General features: G+C 34.0%; 2 protein-coding genes across 17 annotated transcripts in view; one reads left to right on the top strand and one right to left on the bottom strand.

Annotated features, from left to right (window-relative positions):
- Window positions 1-15,779, bottom strand: part of LOC144964991 (rho GTPase-activating protein 15-like) — a 43,015-nt gene extending 27,236 nt beyond the window's left edge. For 2 of the 13 annotated variants that reach the window (XM_078899817.1, XM_078899818.1), the window contains exons 1-7: window positions 15,566-15,779; window positions 12,333-12,752; window positions 9,351-9,596; window positions 8,442-8,582; window positions 5,306-5,440; window positions 4,740-4,757; window positions 1,500-1,694 (exon numbers count right to left, since the gene is read on the bottom strand). In XM_078899817.1, the coding sequence (XP_078755943.1) occupies window positions 1,500-1,694; window positions 4,740-4,757; window positions 5,306-5,440; window positions 8,442-8,582; window positions 9,351-9,596; window positions 12,333-12,731 (1,134 nt within the window). In that variant the 5' untranslated portion in view covers window positions 12,732-12,752; window positions 15,566-15,779. Of the gene's footprint in view, window positions 1-1,499; window positions 1,695-4,739; window positions 4,758-5,305; window positions 5,441-6,094; window positions 6,152-8,441; window positions 8,583-9,350; window positions 9,597-12,332; window positions 12,753-15,565 lie in introns of all 13 variants that reach the window. The other 11 variants (XM_078899826.1, XM_078899828.1, XM_078899821.1 and 8 more) reach the window with 8 other exon arrangements.
- Window positions 15,780-16,079: 300 nt separating this feature from the next.
- The window catches only part of LOC144964990 (uncharacterized), a 32,187-nt gene continuing 29,306 nt past the window's right edge, over window positions 16,080-18,960 (top strand). For 2 of the 4 annotated variants that reach the window (XM_078899816.1, XM_078899814.1), the window contains exon 1: window positions 16,080-16,147. The gene's annotated coding sequence lies outside the window, so the exon portion shown is untranslated. Of the gene's footprint in view, window positions 16,254-18,960 lie in introns of all 4 variants that reach the window. The other 2 variants (XM_078899813.1, XM_078899815.1) reach the window with 2 other exon arrangements.

The raw sequence follows: 18,960 nt of genomic DNA, 5'->3' as shown, positions 1-18,960 counted from the left end.
GAAACATTTTGTATGAAGCCACCATATAAGGTAATATAGCTAGGCGACTGAAACATGGCCACTGTCATTGGCTGTTGTCTACAAGTTATAAGCGGGTTAGGTTTGTGATAAGACATGGTGTGTATTTAACAACAAAAGTCAAAATATACTGAGTTACAGCAAAAAGCACTCATTATCATGTCAGAAGTAAGTGAAGGCAAACAATTGTGCTAACTGGGAAAAAAAAACAACAAACTGTTATTGAACTTCTATTAAATGAACCAAAAGAGAGGTAATTTCAATCTTGCACTTTTAAAGATGTTGACTATATTATTTTTATTAAAAGATTTCTAAATTTTGTTGTCATTTTGGAAAGAATAGATTTCCCAAGGCGTAAAGGCAGTTGAGCAAAAAATATAATCTTACTGACAAATGATAAGAAAGAGAAATTAGAAGAAAAAAAAAGAAAGATAAGGCTAAAAACAGTTTAAAAACTAAAGATTAACGATTATTTTACCACGTCATCGTTTACACTTATTGAGAAAAGAGTAAAAAAATTAAAAAACAGACTTGCCAACCAACCTCAACCATTTGAAAAAAATCGATCATATTCTCCCCAATATTTATGCTCATTTTCTCATATTTTTACCCCAAAAATCATATTCTCAAAAATATTTATGTTCATTTTCTTATATTTTTACCCCAAAAATCATATTTTCTCCAATATTTATGCTCATCTTCGCAGATTTTTTCCCCCAAAATCATATTCTCCCCTATATTTATGCTAATTTTAGCAGATTTTGACCCCCAAAATCATATTGTCAACACGTGCAACCATCCAAAATTTCAAAGTTAACATTTGCTGAATTTATGAAGACTTGTTAAGCTGGTACAGGGTAGGAAAATCCTCTATTTCTTGTCACAATCATCTCTCAGGCTTCTCAGATTCTCATCTAGGTGGAAACGATATTTAATGGCCTTCAACTGTTTGACGTTTATCATTTTCCCCCCTTTTTGTTACAAACTGTTGACCCTTTGCATTGATCATATGTTAATCAACATTCCCACATTATCATATTTTGGACCTCAAAGTGTATTAACCCTCTCCTTACCAACCATAGGAAAATCCTCCCATTCGTTACGACGTAACCAACGATTTGGTCCTTCTGATTTCTTTTGTACATCACAAAATTTAAAGATTTTAAAAAATTATAGCTTTACAAACTTGACACTGTGTTGTTGAGATCATTTTGCTGAAAAATATTATGTATAAAATGTACTTGTTGCTTTTCTGTTCCAGTAAGAAAACTCTATTTTTGTGTTGCGTGGGTGTGAAGTTTTGGGGAAAACTCTGAAAATGGCTGGTAAGGAGAGAGTTAAAACATAAGAAATTTGTAATTTAAGTGCTAAGAGTCTGGTGTCTCAGAGTTATAGCGCTAATAAGTTTTCAGCATTGTTATCATTATTAAGAAATCATACGGGTTGGCAAGCCTGCAAAAAGGAAAATATTGACAACTAACAGTTATACTAGGAGCCACAGGTGCAGGCCGAGCCACTGTAAAGTTAGCTGGAAGCGTAGAGGCCTTGCTGCGATTATTAGTGGAAGACTCTAGAAGACCGTATGTGGACATAGCTTTGTTGGCACGAGATGTAGGATCTCCGAATGTACTCAAACGATGACCGGGTGATTCCCAATGTTCATCTCCTCGTGGCTGCTAGAAATGAACACATGTGTGAGGAAAACAGGTTATGTGATATGAGGAGTAAGAAAAAACAATTAGTAAAGATATCTATGGTTAGACCATCACCTCAAATCCATTCAACAATATTATGTCAAAGGCAGTGGCATTATGAAAACAAGTTATTTCGAAGAATAAAATAACTAGAAAATATGTCAACACTACTATTGGAGCATGACTAAGTAAAAAAAAAAAAGCCCTTTTTACAGTAAAGGCAAAGGATAATGCTATACTCCCCGATGCCACCCATGCATGTATAATTAATATATATATATACAGTTTTTACCCAATTTTATGATATGTAAGAGGAAAGAACTACCTTGAGAAATTCTTTAATATTCTCATTATTAAATATTTAAATCGTATTTGAAATAATAATTTGAGAACATATTTTAAATAAGCAGAATGACAAGCTGCAAACTTGAGTGATAGAAATCGGGGGATTTTAGGTGGTATCATGTAACTTTTATTCTCACTTTTGCAGTGATAATCTTATTCCTAATGAGATTGAGTTGAAAAAAATGAAAACTATTCTTGTAATCATATAAAAATAAAACAACATGATTGAATGATTGTAACAAAACATATAAAAGTAATAGAATTTATTTGAGAACAACTTATCCCACAGTATATGCAAGTTCTGGGCACTAATGTTTGTCTTGATCTTCTTAGGCTTAAAAGGCTATATTAGTATTTCAAAGCAAAACAAAAAACAACAAAAAATTAATGTGGCTATTATAATATTACAAACATTTTAATAAAGCATATCTAAAATCACATAGGTAGAAAATCATTATGGCTGATGTGTACTGATAACCCAATTAATTATGGGCTCATTATTGTTACAGAAATCTTTAAAAATGATGCAAAATAGTGTCCGTTACAACAATGTTAAACTAGGCCTATAATTTGGTTCGAGTCTCAATCAGCACATAGTTGAGTACTGGGAAAAGGCTCTTTGCTTACTATCTCTCACCGTACTCAGGTGTAAAATGGCTATTAATAGTGTTGTCTCTGTCTGCAAAAAAAATTTGTAATATCGCCTAACAGGTGTCATGCCCCATCCTACTTGTTAAGTTTAGCTGTTGGCTAGGAATCCATTGTATTGCACTATATAAAAGCTTAATTTTTTTTTTTTTTATATCATCATTTTGTTTTCATGTGGATTAAATTCTCAATGTACATGGGTCAGAAACAGGCCTTATTCCAGGATGGCAAACAGACTCAGATTCAAATTTTTTTTAAAGTGTCAGACTGTTAAAGGATTTAATAGGGAAAGCAGCCAATTGGGAGAAGGACGCCATTGTTGGGGGGTGGGGGGGGGGGGGGGGGGGGGGTTGCAATATATAAAGGCCGCAGCGTTGTGTATTAGCTATTGATTAGAGTGGTAAAAAAAAATCCCATATTTTCACAGGTTAATGTAATGCATGCTTTGCTAGTTGTTTGCTCTCGGTGAATTGCAATTGAGTAAGCCACATAAGTGGCTGTAATAGGTTGGGGGGGGGGGGGGGGGGGGGGGGGGAGGGAGGGAGGGGTGAGGGTTCACAAATTTGGAGATTTTAAAAAAAAATGCCTAATGAGCATTTTTTTTGTTTTGTCAAAGTTGGGTTTTTTTTTCTTAATTCCACTTCAGACCTGCCTACTATTTTTAAAAATTCGCCCTAACCCTGTAAACATTCAATATTAAGTGAGGGCAGACATCATTATCAAGGGCTTCACGCCCCAATCCTCACCCCTCACCCCGTGTACCATAACCCCTGTAAACATTCAATATTAAGTGAGGGCAGACATCATTATCAAGGGCTTCACGCCCCAATCCTCACCCCTCACCCCTTGTACCATAATCCCTGTAAACATTCAATATTAAGTGAGGGCAGACATCATTATCAAGGGCTTCACGCCCCAATCCTCACCCCTCACCCCTTGTACCATAACCCCTGTAAACATTCAATATTAAGTGAGAGCAGACATCATTATCAAGGGCTTCATACCCCACTCTTTACCCCTAACCCCTGTAAACATTTCATATTAAGTGAGAGCAGACATCATTATCGAGGGCTTCACGCCCCACTCCTCATCCCTGTAAATTAGCCTCATAAAAATTCACCCTTCATGCTTTTTCAACCAATGTTGGTGCTCCAGTTGGATTAAATAATATTTCCGTGGCCTTGACCTCAATAGGAAGTCCGTGTTTTTCTCTTGTTACTTTATTTTTAAAATAAACATTAATATATATGAGGTAAATATTTTTTTTAAAATAATGACGTATTTAGAGCTATTTCAATTGTTTGTTTTATAAAAAATTATGACGACACAGTCCTAGAATCAAAGGCAAAAACAAAGTAACAAAATTCCAATTATCGTGAATCTCATTTGATAGGCAGTCACACACACACACACACACACACACACACACACATATACACACAGAGCCTCGTGAATTATGTTTAAAAATTAACAATTAAAGTCACGACTTCGCATTTACGATGCTTTTTGTAGTAATGAACATGCTTATGAATGATTACATTTTTTTGTCTGTTTTTTTTTTTTTTCATTATTATGTATTCAATTTATAGTTATTATTTATTATTCTCAATGTCTTAAAAAATTTGGATGCCTTTGAAATTATATAAGGATAGAAGAAAATTTCTTGAATATTTTAATAAATAATAAAAGAACAACAATCAAAAGTTGTAAGAAATAATAGGACACAAGTGAAAGATGTGCAATATAATTACAGTTAGATGAGGGGATGGTCAGTGTTTTCTGGGATCAACGGTTACCCCTGTCATTAATAGTGGCTCAAAAACTAATTAAATATTAGACTGACATTTCAAGTACAACAAAAACAAAAATAATAGATGAATTAAAAAACAAAACAAAAAACAAAACAAAACAATTTTTTGCAAAAGGACTGGGAATGTAAATCCGTGTCAGTAGGTTATTTTTAAATCTTGAATGAAGACACTGCAAGTCCATTGTGATACACGCAAACATACCCACACTATGATGGTAACTCACCCTCAACAAATGTTTCATCTTAAATATTGATGAATAAAGGAAAACGAAATGGATTAATGACAAAGAATCATCAACCATTGCACTAGATAGAGTCAAAACCTGCCACAATCTTTATATATTTTAACTTACGATTGTCTTCTCAAATTGTGTTATATTAAACTATAGAGATCTGGTTTTTAGAAATTCAAAGTGTATACATAAGCTAAAATTATTTTATTTAAAAAAATAAAATTGATTTGATAAGCTGATGAATATAACTAAGGATATATATATATATATATATATATATATATATATATATATAGGATGAGGAAATTAAATGGATTTTATACAATAACAATAATAAAAGCAAGGAGATATAAATAGACAAAAGCCATATATATATATATATATATATATATATATATATATATATAATATATATATATATATATATATATATATATATATATATATATATATATATATATATATATATATACATACATACTACAATTCCATGCTATGGATTTACAATGATCAACTGCTTTCTGTAAATTATAACAGGTTTCAGCTAGACATAATACCTCAACAAGCCGGTTAGAGCAAACAGCATCACAATCTATTTGACGGTTAGAAGATGAAGGAAGGTCCCACAGTGTGTCGTTGGTGCCCAATTTATGAAAATAGTGACGACCTACTTTGTCAACTATGGTCTTCCACTGAAAATAGTGCCAGTGATAAGGCAGAGCAAAGCACAGTGCAAAGTGAAAAGTAAAATTTAATTTTTTTTTTGGTTGAAAAATCATATTTAAAAAAATTAAAAATTAATCTAATAAAAAACAAACAAAAAAAAACAAAAGAGAAAAAAGTAAAAAGGTGAATCAGATGGAGAGTGAAAAAAAAAAGGGCATCAAAGTCAAAGCTCACAACAGTATGGGAAAAACACACACAAAGCGAAAGAAAAAAAAAAAAAAGGTAAAGCGAACATCACAACCCCACACCCATATAAAATTTAAAAAAAAAAAAAAGAAAAAACCCTAAAACAACAAACCGAAAAGCACTGAATAATAAATATCAGAAAAACACATAACAACTCTATTGATTGAAAACTCAAATTGCTTGTGCCAGCATGAATCGCAGGTAAAAATCAAGAAGTTGAAGTGATAAACCTTAATCGCCTTTGTATTTATTTGGTAAAAAAAGAGAGTCAGAATATAAAAACAAGAACCAAATCGACTGCAGCGAAACAAATTAGACCTGACAAGCCGATCAAAAATCACAATTTTATGGGCAAGAAAGAAAATCTAAATAAAGCACAACAACCATTTCCATAGTTATAAAAAAACACCAAACAACTAGAAGATAAAAACAACCTTGGAGATTAATATAAAGCTATCTGTGAGGGATTTTGGCTCGTGGTGTGAAAACCTCTGAAAAATGCAGACCATAGAATGAGATTTCTCAAGACAATCAATTAAATACACTGGCAATTTCTATTTTTGAATAGAGATAAATTACATACAAAACAAACAAAAAACAAAAAATTTAATTAACCCCCAAGACCCACAACTATTCAGAAAAAGAAAGAAAAAATAAATTAAATAAGAATATTAGTGTAATATAATTTTATAGATTACAATAAAAGAGTTTTATACCCATGATGCACAAATCAAGCATATCGTCATCATCACCACCATTTTGCAAGAATCATAAGTACAAGAACAGAGCTAGATAGGTTCAATAAAATTAGCCAGAAATGTTAATATATTAATATCCTCTATGAAAATGAAGATAAATATGGAATATTTGATGACAAATCCAGAAAAAGTTGTTAAAGCAGAGCCTATGTTGGCTAAATCTACATAATGGGTTAAAAAAAAACATACAGAAAAAAATGAATAGCTTTTTAGAATAGTTAAGATAATAGCCACACGTCATCATTTGCTGATCCATTGGACACTACAAAACAATAAACAAAAATGAATAGAACAGCTTTAAAAAAATAACATAATACCGAACACGGAATGTTTTGGGCTCGAAACCCTTCTTCAGCCAACAACAACAAAACAATGAAAACATAAACGGATAAACATTAATGTATTTATGTTTTCTCATTTTTTGTTTTTTTTCCATTGACTGAAGAAGGGTTTGAGCCTGAAGCGTTCAGTATTTTATGTTTAGTTACTTTTTGAAGCAGTTATATTCCTTTTGTTTATTAATTTTTACAGTCCACAGCTTTCTAGCAGTTTAGTATCCATTAGAAAGTACAAGTAGACGTCCCTGACACATGACAAGAGACAATGGTGTAAAGTGACTTGCTTTGATCAGTCGTAAAAAAAATAAATAAATAAATAAAAGTCAGTGTAAACTTGACCTTTAAAAAATAATTTTGAGGTGGGGGGGGGGGGGGGGGGGGGGGGGGGGGGGGGGGGGGGGGGGGGGGGGGGGGAGAGGGGGAGCACTTTTCTACATAACTAGCTCTTATTAATAATTTCTTCTGTTGTTATTAATACTTTTTACTTAGTTTTTGGAAATGTCGCGACGTTGAAAAGTTAAATTCATAACGTGAATAAAAGTCAGATAAGTCATGCAAAAACTGAGACCCAAATAAAACCTCTGATTAGCTCAATTATTCTATAAAATACCCTCAACTGGGGTAACTTTGCCTCAAGGGGAAACTTTGCCTCTGAGAATTTGGAGCATTTTGAATAATCTCAGCTTTGTTGCAGTTGTTGTCACGTTAAAAGACTTGAATCTTTATCAATGGAAATCTCTTATTCAAGCTGCAAAGTTTCCCCTTTATGCAAAGTTGTCCCAGTTGACGGTGCTCATAAAACTTTACCAATTATTTTTTTCTAGCTGGAACTGTATGCACAATCCAACATGTCTTCTTAACAGCATTTTATAAAACAACAATCTAAATCACAAGAAGAGCATTCTATCTGTCCAAATATTTCTGTCTAAACTTTATCATCGTAAAAAAATGTAAATAATAGAGAGAAAAAAAAAGTCACAAGTTTTTCAGAGTTTGTGATTAACACATTGAAATGGTTTGAAGCTAGAGAAGAGTGTCATGAGTCATAGCATTATTCCACTTCTGATAGTAATCTCTTCCATTGATGTATAGTTTTTAAAAAAGTGAATGATCAGATCAGGATGCGATATCTAGCATGAAATGTTCAGTAAAAAGATTCATGTAATTATTTGTCTAGTTCTCTTTGAATACAGTATTACAACTACTAGAAAACATGCCTACTTGTACTAATTTACAAGTCATCCTAGTAAAATCCCTACTCAAATGTCAGAGTCCATTTCAGGCCAGTTTTAAAATCCAAATCCAAATCAATACCGGAAATGCAAGTTTCAGTTCACAAAATCCATCAGTTAACAACAAAAGGCAATAATTTTCAGCCTTTAACTTTTATTCTGTTTATCTAATTTTTTTTTTAAATGGTACCATTAGAATCGTGTTGAAAACTGCTTAATACTGATATAGATTCATTGAGATCAATTCAATTTGAATTTTATTTTTTTTTTTACCAAAGTACACCTCCCTTTATAACTAAATTCTTTTTCTTGCCGAGTCAGGACGTATATTCTGTCATTGCTATGTCACCCAGTACTCACAAGGAAAGAAAGCAGTTTGTTAGAAGCAGGGCACTATGAAAAAAAATAATTAGGATTACACATGGTGAAGTGATAAACACTGAGAAAGATTACCTTCTCTTGTGTTGATTTGTGAATGAAGTAAAGGTTTCCATTATCATGGACTTGTTCATACTCAGGAGGGATTCCTGACCAATCTTCCTTGGTAGTTGGGGTCAAAGGTGAACTGGGGGTATGTGGACTGGAAGCCTTTGACTAGAGGGGGAACACAACATGTTAATGTTAGTAACCAGCAGCACCAAAAAAAAAAAAAAAAAAAAAAAAAAAGAGAGAAAAAACAGAAAAATATTCGCAAAATAAAACAAAACAAAACGATACAATAAAAAAACAAAACAATGACAAACAAACAAAAATAAACAAAAGAATAACAAACAAACAAAAATAAACAAAAGAATAACAAACAAAACAAAATGAAATAATATTTACCCCCCCCCCCCCCCCCCCCCCCCCCCCCCCAATACAGATGGGACTAAGTAAATGATGATCACCGACAAGTCTCCAATTGAGATGTAATTTAGGAGTAAAATGAACATAGATTTCATTGTAGATGTAGATAAAGGCATAGAGAAAATATAGCAGATAGCAAGAAAATTTAATTAAAGCTGCTAACAGTGTGATCACGATGGCAATGAGAAAAGTATTTTGTTAAAAGATACAAGGCAGAAGCATTGATTGAGGAAAATGTTATTGCAAACGCCTTAACGATATAATTAGTGAAGCTAGTGTATAGCCAAATTGAATTTATTGTTATTCCAATTAATATATGGAATATGGTAAAAACATAAGCTCTGAGCCCACAAGACCAAGACAAACCTGCAAGTGATTAATTCAGAGACTGACATATTTCAAATATAGTAACAATGGGAGGCAGAGAACCATGAAAAATAGCTGAATTGAGTGATAGATTAATTTATCTGATACTGACTTCTGGAGGTGACTATAGTAATAGTGTATATTAATTACCAAATCTGATGAAGCAGATAATGCAGGGGCTGATTTTTCCTTGCGAGGCGGCTTCCACATACGCTCTTGGGTTTCTCTATTCACATAAAATAATCGACCTGCTGTGTGTTCCTTATAGATATCCCATGGTAAACCCTCCACTAAAACTTTTACATATGTCCCCGCCTCAGGCAAAGGAGGTGGGATTGTTCCTTGAAGGAGCTCCTGTGAGACGTTTGGTTTTGGAGTGGGAGGTTTTGGACTGACCTAAAGAGGAAAGGAGTAATTTTAATATTCATTGGGAACCCTAGAAACAAACGGTGAAGTATGATGAACAGTATGCAATTTTGTATCTCTCAACAACCATACATTGTGGCTGTCTTACATCCCAGTATAGTTTCCAGTCTGCTAATTCAATGTAAGAGTTTTACAGCATGCAACACTTTTTAAGTCATTTCATGACCAGTAAAAAGAAAGAAGATTGATGAAATAGTTCAAAAATTCTAGATTTGCAATTTAAAGCTCTCCAGTGGACCAAAATTTGACAAGGTTGGAGAGCTTGCGTACCCAATGATCTGGAGAGTTATACAGACTGGAAACATCTCTTAGAAGGAAAACCCATGTCGGGCAGGTCAAAGGATAGAGGCCAGAGTATGTTTGACTGAGAACAGTGCCTAGGAAGGGATTAAGAGATAAGACGTCCACTGAATCAGTATCCCTAAGCATACTTATGAGGCTTGCTTGATAGGAATTGACCCCTAAGCAAATAAATGCCAAATGACAACATCTAAAGTTCCCAACCTAAGCCTCTATTCAGGTGCATAGAGCTCATCAACAGGGGACCATTATAATTATGCCGTTATAGCTTTAAGAGGTCATTCTGCCTTAGCAGTGGTAGTTTTATTTCAGAGTATCCTTCTCATATTTTGTTTTGTTTGTTTGAGGCTATGTGGTATTACATTTGCTTTCGGATAGAAAGGTCCTGGGTTCGAGCCTTGCTCAACGCATAGTTGACTCCTTGGAAAAGACTCTTTACTCAATTCTCTCATTGTACTCAGATGTAAAATGAGTACCTGGCCGTCAACAGTGTTGTCTCTGTCGGAAAATTTGTAATATCGCCTAACAGGTGTCATGTCTCGTTCTATGTGTTAAGTTTTGCTGTTCATCAGGGACCCTTTGTAAAGCACTTTAAGGACATTTAGTGGATATTGCGCTATATAAAAGCTCTAGTTAGATAGGCTGCCAGTCAAGGCTCACAATTCCTTCCACTATGGTTTTTTGGTGGTTTAAAATTTTTATTTAGAATGACCATAAGGCTAAGGAGGCACATCCTAACGGAAAGACAGGTTGAAGACAGAGTTACTGAACCGAAAGGTGCAAATAGCCTGGACAGGTGTAACTGCTGAACCTGAAAACTTCAGCAACATGCACCTACACCCCTTTAATCATGGCGATTAAAAGCATCTGAGTTAAAGTAAGACAAGACAAATGGTTCAATTAGGGAACCAAAGTATATTCAAGGAGCAAAATATCAATGTACTTAGTTTGAAATCACCAAAAAGCCCCATCTAGACTCAAGTGTAGAATTTGAGAAGAATACAGTCAAATGTTTATAAATTAAGACTAAAACAAAAACTATAACAATAACTGAATAACAATTTATTGACTTTGATCTACAAAGGGGAAAAAAAATTATCTTTCAAAACTATACTGTAATCGGGACTGTTTCCCTCTAAGCCATGGACTCTGACCAAGGCCAGGACAAAACCAAGTAATTTCATTTCAAAGATTCCAGACGAGGACAGAAAATAACATGGAAAAGGACATTAGATAAAGCTGGATAGAATTCACAGCAAAGGTGACATCGCCACCCACTACGAAGGTCAAAAGACCCCATCAAAAACTTACATTTAAAAAATAAATAAAAATAAAAATATCAATCTACATTGATTAATTTTGATTTTCTGAAACAAAAACAATAACTAAAGAGACATTTTAAAAACTAAATAAATACAAAGATTTAAAAAAAAAGGGAAATTTTCAAAAATCAAATTAAAAAATAAATAAACAGATTAAAAAGAACAAGAAAGGAACCAATAAAAAACCAAACCAAACAAACTTTTTGATGGACAAATGAACACCTCCCTTTATTTACTTAACTCTCTCGAGTTCAGATCATATGAAAGGAAAATCCAACAAATTTGTTCAATTTTCAATCATGGTGAACTCGAGAGAGTTAATTAATAAACTGAATATAAATGCATATATAGGTATGGTTTTTCTCAAACACAGTATCTTCGAACGCACAGTTTCCTCAAACTCATTTGAATGCCCCAATTTTTTTCCTTTTTATCATTCTTTGTACACAATTTCCTCAAACTTCTTTGTATGTGCCAATGGGTTGGAGGAAACCATGTCCGAGTGTATCTACTCAGGAGGCCAAAAGGAAACAAAGATCTATCTATTGCATCTTAAGATGTCAATTAGACACCCTAGCACTGCTAATGACTTCAGCCATCAATGAAATTGAGTGCTACAACAACTGGAAAGGAAATCTTTCTCAGTGAAACAAAAAAGTCAGTTCACAGCTTTATATCTGCAATCAAAACATAATTTTTTAAAATTCATATTGCATAGCGGCCAACTTTTCAAAGAACTAAAACGGGACACCCTAACATACAAAATCGTCATGATTCAAAACAACAGTATGTTTAGACTATTATATAATATAATCTAGATTTAGAGCTTTTTTTTGTTCTTTCTTTTGATTATCTAGTAAGAAGCATAATCCTGGTACATGCAAAGGTCATTTCCATACATATGAACAGTCCAATTTTTAATTCGTTTTTGTTTTGTTTTTTGTTCTAAAGATTGCCAAATCGGGATAGCCCTGATTTAACCAGGACAGTTGGCATTGGCTGCTATGATATTGGTCTTAAAATCAAATCTTTAATGTATTTAAATGTAAAAAAAAAATAAACAAATCAAAACAGTTTTACTTACTGGTCCTGGGATCCCTATTGCATTTCTGTATACCTCCAAATTGATATAATCCCCCTCAGGTTCTCCATTCGCCCCACCTGTCTCAGGTCTGTGAATGTCACTATCATCGTGATCAGGAATGGGGGACTTAAGTGGCTCATTTTCAAATTCAAGAAGAGCTTTGTCTAAATCCGATATTGTTCTCCATGGACTTTTCTCAGAAACAATTTCTACATATTGGGCTGGAACAAAGAATGATTCTCCGTTTTCATCGGACGGATTATAAACCTGCCACCATTCTTCATTAGTTTTCTCAACCAATCGGTAAACATCACCATTTTTTATTTCTACCGGCCCCTTGTCATCAGTGTATGAGTAGTCATAGAGGACTTTCACCACATCCTCCATTTCATCATTCATTATGTCATCCAAAATATATACCTGAAATTTAAGAAGAAAAAGAAAAAAAGCATAATATATTATAAGTATTAGTTATGGTAATAAAAATAATCACACAAAAAAAGTATTGAAAAGTATATAAAGTGTACATCACATATATATATGGCAATTGTACAGCTTAATTATTTTCCTTAATTTCCAGAGTCATAATTTGAGGATTCCGCTATTTCTTGAACTGTAAGTTGAAGGCAATTCATATAAAGACTTTTGTAGAATTAACTGATTTTTGGGGTTCATATGTGCTTCCTTTTCCATACATTTCATACAGAGTGTCTTCTTCTTCCCCTCATTCATCAAAATGCTGCTCTATCACAATTTTTTTTTTCAAATGAAAGTAGCAGAGATATTAGAAGTCTCATAGATTGGGAGATATCTAGCACTAACAGTGTGTTTAGATAACTCAACATTTGCAAGACATCTATAAATCTTGCAAGACAGTGCTGGATATCTCACAGGCAAAACATTCACTGCAATACAGCACATATTTTCTTAGATTTATACGCTGCAGTCCCCTTAAGATAAACCTTCAGAAGACCAAGTAAAAAGTTTATAACCGAGATTTTTATCTTTTATCCATTAAAAATACTCATGGTTTAGAAGAGAAAATTTTGGGACTTGGGATTGTTCAGAGTAACTGAATGTTTATTTTAAAAGGGAGTTTATCTTAAGTGGACTGCAGTGTCGTTGTATAAAATTAAAATTGAGCTTTTATATAGTGCAATATCCACTAAACGTACTCAAAGCTCTTTACAAGGGGTCCCTGGCCAACAGCAACACTTAAAAGACGGGACACGACGCCTGTAAGGCGATATAACAATTTTTTCGGACAGAGACAACGCTGTTAACGACCAGGTACTCATTTTACACCTGAGTACGGTGAGAGAATGTGAATTAAGAGCCTTTTCCAAAGACTCAAATGTGCGCCTAGTGAGGATCAAACCTAGGACCTTCTGATCCAAAAGCGAGTGTCATACCACAAGACCATATAGCCATATGATCAGCCAAACAGGACAATGAACACATAAGATGTCAATGGGCTCTGAAACGATTTAAAGTGAATGAGATGTTAATTAACTCTTGTGTATCTATAACTTAAATACATTAATTATCTAGTCTCTTACTGTGTTTAGTTTGAATGTACAGCAATAAAAACATTGTAGTGACTAGACTAAGATATTGGTGGAAGGGAATGAGAAGAAGGGGTTACATTATCATTAACAGGACCGGATAAGTCAATGAGACGAGACAATACAAATATACAGGGTGTCCGTAAAGTCTGGACATAGTAAAGTTAAATATTTTTCAAAATAGTATTCAAAGTTATTAATACATTTTTTTTTAATCCACAGATCAATTATGGCTTTGACAAAAGAAGAAAGAGTTCAGCTGGTACTTCTCATATCGAAGATATTAGTTGAGTAAAATAAATAGTGAAAATAAAACTTAATTTTAATTAAATACCAAAAATATTCAACTATCCTATGTGTCCAAACTTTATGGACACCCTGTATATATCTGTAAAACCTGCAAAACCATCAAAAGCAATGGACCTCCCATAGATCTCTCTAAAAGTCATGGACACAGATTCGTGACTGCCTTGCAGGTGAGTAAATCAAAACATATTGTAATAAGGAAAATAAAAAAAAACAACAATTTTGAGAAGAAAAAAATAGGGGTGGGGGAAGGGAACAAGTTAACACTTGCTGAGATAGCCAATTGGTTAAGGCAGTGAGCTGTGACCCAGAGGAGCTGGGGTTTGAGTCTCACTTCAGGCACTCTCGTCCCCCCCCCCCCCCCCAACCCCTCCCACCATTCCATTCATCCAAGTTGAAAATCACCCCAACTGTACTCAGCACTGTTGTAGACTTCTGACTCTTGATTCTTGGGACTTCTTTTTTGCTTTTTGAGTTTTAATTTGGTTCTTATGGTGGGAAACTTTGAGATTTCAGTCCATATAATTATATGAACAGCGTAGCCTCTGCCTCATGAGAATATAACCATCTATTTACAAAATTACCATGAATTTCACAAAAGGCTGCAGCTATTCGGACTCCGAGTCTGAATAGTCTCTTGTGGCTATTCGGACTCAAATTCCAATGTGCATGTGCATTCAACCGATTATTTGGACTCAGTCTAAAAAAAAAAAAAGATTATTTGGACTCAGTCTGAATAGTCTTCTGTGGCAGTATAGGTTTTACTTTGTCGTTTTTATTTTTTCTAATATTTTAATTTACTGATAATTGCATGAAATTAATACAAATAAAAATTAGTAGTAACTATCAACAGGTAGACTAAACCCTCTTTATTTGACGAGAAAGACAAAATCATGGATCAATTGGAAGTCCAGATAGAAATTAAAAAGAAAAGAGTTATCTAAAAATTTTCAAAAGTAATAAAAGTCAAATTAACTTTGGTATTGGTATAAAGTATAAATGAAAAGCCTTTCATGACACGATGTCCAAATAAATTCAGGACAAAAATAATTACAAAAATTCTGACAGTGTTAGTGTTAGTGTTAGACAGGCAACAATGCTTCTACTTCTAGTCTATTATGTTGGGATATGAGTTGAGTCAGTGTGATATGAATATGAACATGGGCGAGCTCTTTTCCTTGATTCTTTATCACTCCCACCCTGTCTACTGCCCACATTGTGTCGTCCTTCCCTATGTATGCACACGAACATTATAATTTGAGTCCGAATAGCTACTTCGTTCACAAAAACATGCAACTTTCTTCCCCTGGACGGTCACTTGTTGACTGTCAATCGAGGTGAACTCTTATCACTGCAGCTTACCTCCACATGAAGAGATGAAAGGATCAGAAAATTCGACAATTTGGTCAATTTTTATCACAACACCATGGATTACAATGTGTTTAAATTGATCAAAATTATATTGGAACGTCGCATTATAATATTGTTTAGGTTTTATGCCAACCTTCTACATGTAAATAATACGGAAGTACATTATCATCCATGTTGACTGACCCCTCCTTCCTAACCAAAGAGAAGTTTATTTTGTTTTCATTCATTGGTCTAAAAGAATAGCAGACGGTGTACAGTCAAGATAAAGCTCCCTGTGACGAATCCTAGGCTCCCTGTCATTTTATACATTTTATCTATCTCTTTGGCAAGGCAAAACATTTTTGTCATTATGTTCTATCCAATAATTGATTCTAATAGATTTAAGTTGGGGAAAATTAAAATATTACATATCAAATAATGATCGGGATTTAGCCACCTCATCAAAAGTTTTCAACTGACACATTCTTTCAAGGGATAGTATAAACAAGTAAAATGACAAGTAGGAACAATAACTTCCGGTTAATTTTGAGGAAGAGGAGAAGAGGGAGAAAATTTTTTGAGTGAAATTCTTCGGTAAGGTTTTGTTTTAATCGGCCATCGTAACCCCCTCTGTCCATAAATTCAATGTTTTATCTTATTCAAGAAAGTGCAGACTGCAAACGGACTATGCGTAAAATAGGTAAATTTCTCGGTTTGAGCGAAGAATCATAGTCATTTGGTTGAGATGAGAGTGAGAGAAGTTTCTTCTTCTTCTTCTTCTTCTTCTTCTTCTTCTTCTTCTTCTTCTTCTTCTTCTTCTTCTTCTTCTTCTCCTCATCCCATCCTTTTCCTCCTCCTTCCCTCCTCTTCCTCCTACTCCTCCATCTTCTTCTTCTCTTCTTCTTTTTCTTCTTCTTCTTCTTCTTCTTCTTCTTCTTCTTCTTCTTCTTCTTCTTCTTCTTCTTCTTCTTCTTCTTCTTCTTCTTCTTCTTCTTCTTTCTCTTCGTCGTCTTCCTCTTCCACCTCCTCCTCTCCCTCCTCTTTTTGTGATATGTCCATCATTTGACCAACAGTAATAGTATTAGTATGTAGATCTAGTAGTAATAGTGGTAGGAGTAGTATGACTTAGTCTAGTAGTGGTAGTTGTAGTAGGAGGAGGAGTAGTAAATGCTATAAAAAAAACGGGAGAGAGAGACATGGATCATTTGATAACATAATGGAAATTATCTTGTCACTGCTACAAATTGTCATCTCTGTTAGACAAGATTGAAGACCACTCTCACAAATATTTTATCTCAAAACCTTCAACTGATTTACTGGGCTGGCAGATGTATATCACCATCACAACTTCATTTGGGACATCAGCATCATCATTTCATACCATCATACCACGGTTACAACCACCATCACAGCATTGTCACTGTCACAAACACCACTCGGGTAATTCTAAATTTGTACATTGAAACTAAATTATTGATAATGGGATCCTGGGAAAATTTAGACTTGTAGAGATGCGAAAGTAAATGATAGACGGTCTAGGTGTTTTATAATCATAAAAAGAAGAAAACACTCGAACACGTCAAAACTGAAGGCTCTTATTATACGAAACCTTAAACATCTTTAAATGTACATGCAGATACTCTTTTAAAAGATGGTGAACGTGTAGCCATGTTGAAAACAAAAAGAATAAATCAAACTTCAGCATTCATAATTTTGATATAATTTAAATAGTAAAACAGCTATAATTGTTTTGAGACAAACGTTTAATTTTTTTAAAAAACTTAAAAAGTGGATCTATCTATCCCTGACGCCAGAATCGAATTCGGCAAAGATTCAAGACGCCTTAATGATTTTTATTTTATCTTTTATGAAAGTCTCATGATCCCAAGGACAAAAATACTCTTCAACAGTCGTAACGTCACTTCCTTCCTAATGTCGCATGGTAACTTAGTAACACTGGCTCTAAACTATCGGAACATTGGCGGACGCCGTATGAAATATTTCTCCGGCGAGCATAAAAGCGTATCCAGAGGAAAAAAACACATACATTTGATCATGTTTTGACTTTTACATATTCTGATCACAAGGCATATGAAAAGTTCTAGCCAGCATAAAGAATAAAAAGTAATGATTTTCTTTGTTTAGAACCAAGATGGCCGCCGTTGCCGGGCGGCGTGACATCAGACTACTGAATCCAATTAGCGAGAGAGAATGTGGGTTGAGAACTGAACAAGTGTGTATGAAAGGTGCAAGAACATGTAATGGTAGTACGTCTGATTGGTAATCAGAAGGTCTGAGGTTCGATCCCCAGTCGAGGATGACTTATTTTTTTCGGATGATTTTTTTCTTGTATTTTTCTTTCCTGCTTTGTCTGGCACCTGTCATACACACTTGTTCAGTTCTTTATCTTACACCGGTGCGTGCTCCTTAAATTTCTTAATTTACAAATAAGAAAACGTTGGTTCAGACGTTTCTATTTTTTAAAATGAAATAAATGTGTTAAGGTAGCACACACTATTTACCTCCATTGAAAATTTCGAGGACTTTCTCTATAAATTTGATAATCCGATACTCAATTTACAATATATTCACAAAAAAACTGCTTGTCAGTTTTATGATTGTTTTTCTTTTTAAAACCAGCTAAGTGCCGTACTCTTGAAAAACACGTATTAAAAAATCTAGAATTATATTCGTTATGGCGCAAAACAGGCTAGATCTGAAATCTTCTACTTTGACAGGCTCATTTTGTCAATTTTCATCTTTTATCCCCGAATAAGTGTCTTATATCATTTTAAAGCATGAAATATGAGTATGAGGATTCAGAATTTGTTTTAAAAAATTTTTAAAAAGCAGGAGACGATTTCAGGTAATTTTAAAAAGTAGGTTAATCAGCGGCGACCGCAATCATGGAAATGCGTAATGAAAAGAAAGGTTAACAATCTGAAATGATGAATGGTTCTAAATACATGTATGCAGGTCTATTTCTTTGAATTAATAACAGTGCAGACAGGATATATTTGCACTTTGTAGTAAAACTTAATTTATTATACAACAAGGGTGACAATTACTACATGAACATAACGAAAAAATAATTGGTGTAATATTTTTCACTTTCATTTCAACTTTGAAAATGAAATGGGTCCTTATGGTCAATTTTGTTGTCAAAACGGGTGAAAACAACCCAGGTATAGATGTCTGGAGGGTCCTCTTTTATCAATCCCACAGAGACAATGCTGTTAAGGGCCAGATACTCATTTTACCCCTGAATACAGTGAGAGAATGTGAGTAAAGAGCCTTTTTATGCGCTAAGCGAGGCTTGAACTCAGGACCTTCCTATTCGAAAGCGAGTGTCATACCACAAGACCAATAGCCGCAAAACATGTCATCATTATTGTCTTTCAATTATT

The sequence above is a fragment of the Berghia stephanieae genome, chromosome 2 (genome assembly GCF_034508935.2).
Source record: "Berghia stephanieae isolate SIO BIC M18660-M18661 chromosome 2, UCSD_Bste_1.3, whole genome shotgun sequence".
In the NCBI taxonomy this organism is placed as follows: domain Eukaryota; kingdom Metazoa; phylum Mollusca; class Gastropoda; order Nudibranchia; family Aeolidiidae; genus Berghia; species Berghia stephanieae.
The sequence above is the reverse complement of the archived record's forward strand: the minus strand, read 5'-3'. Positions and strand labels throughout refer to the sequence as shown.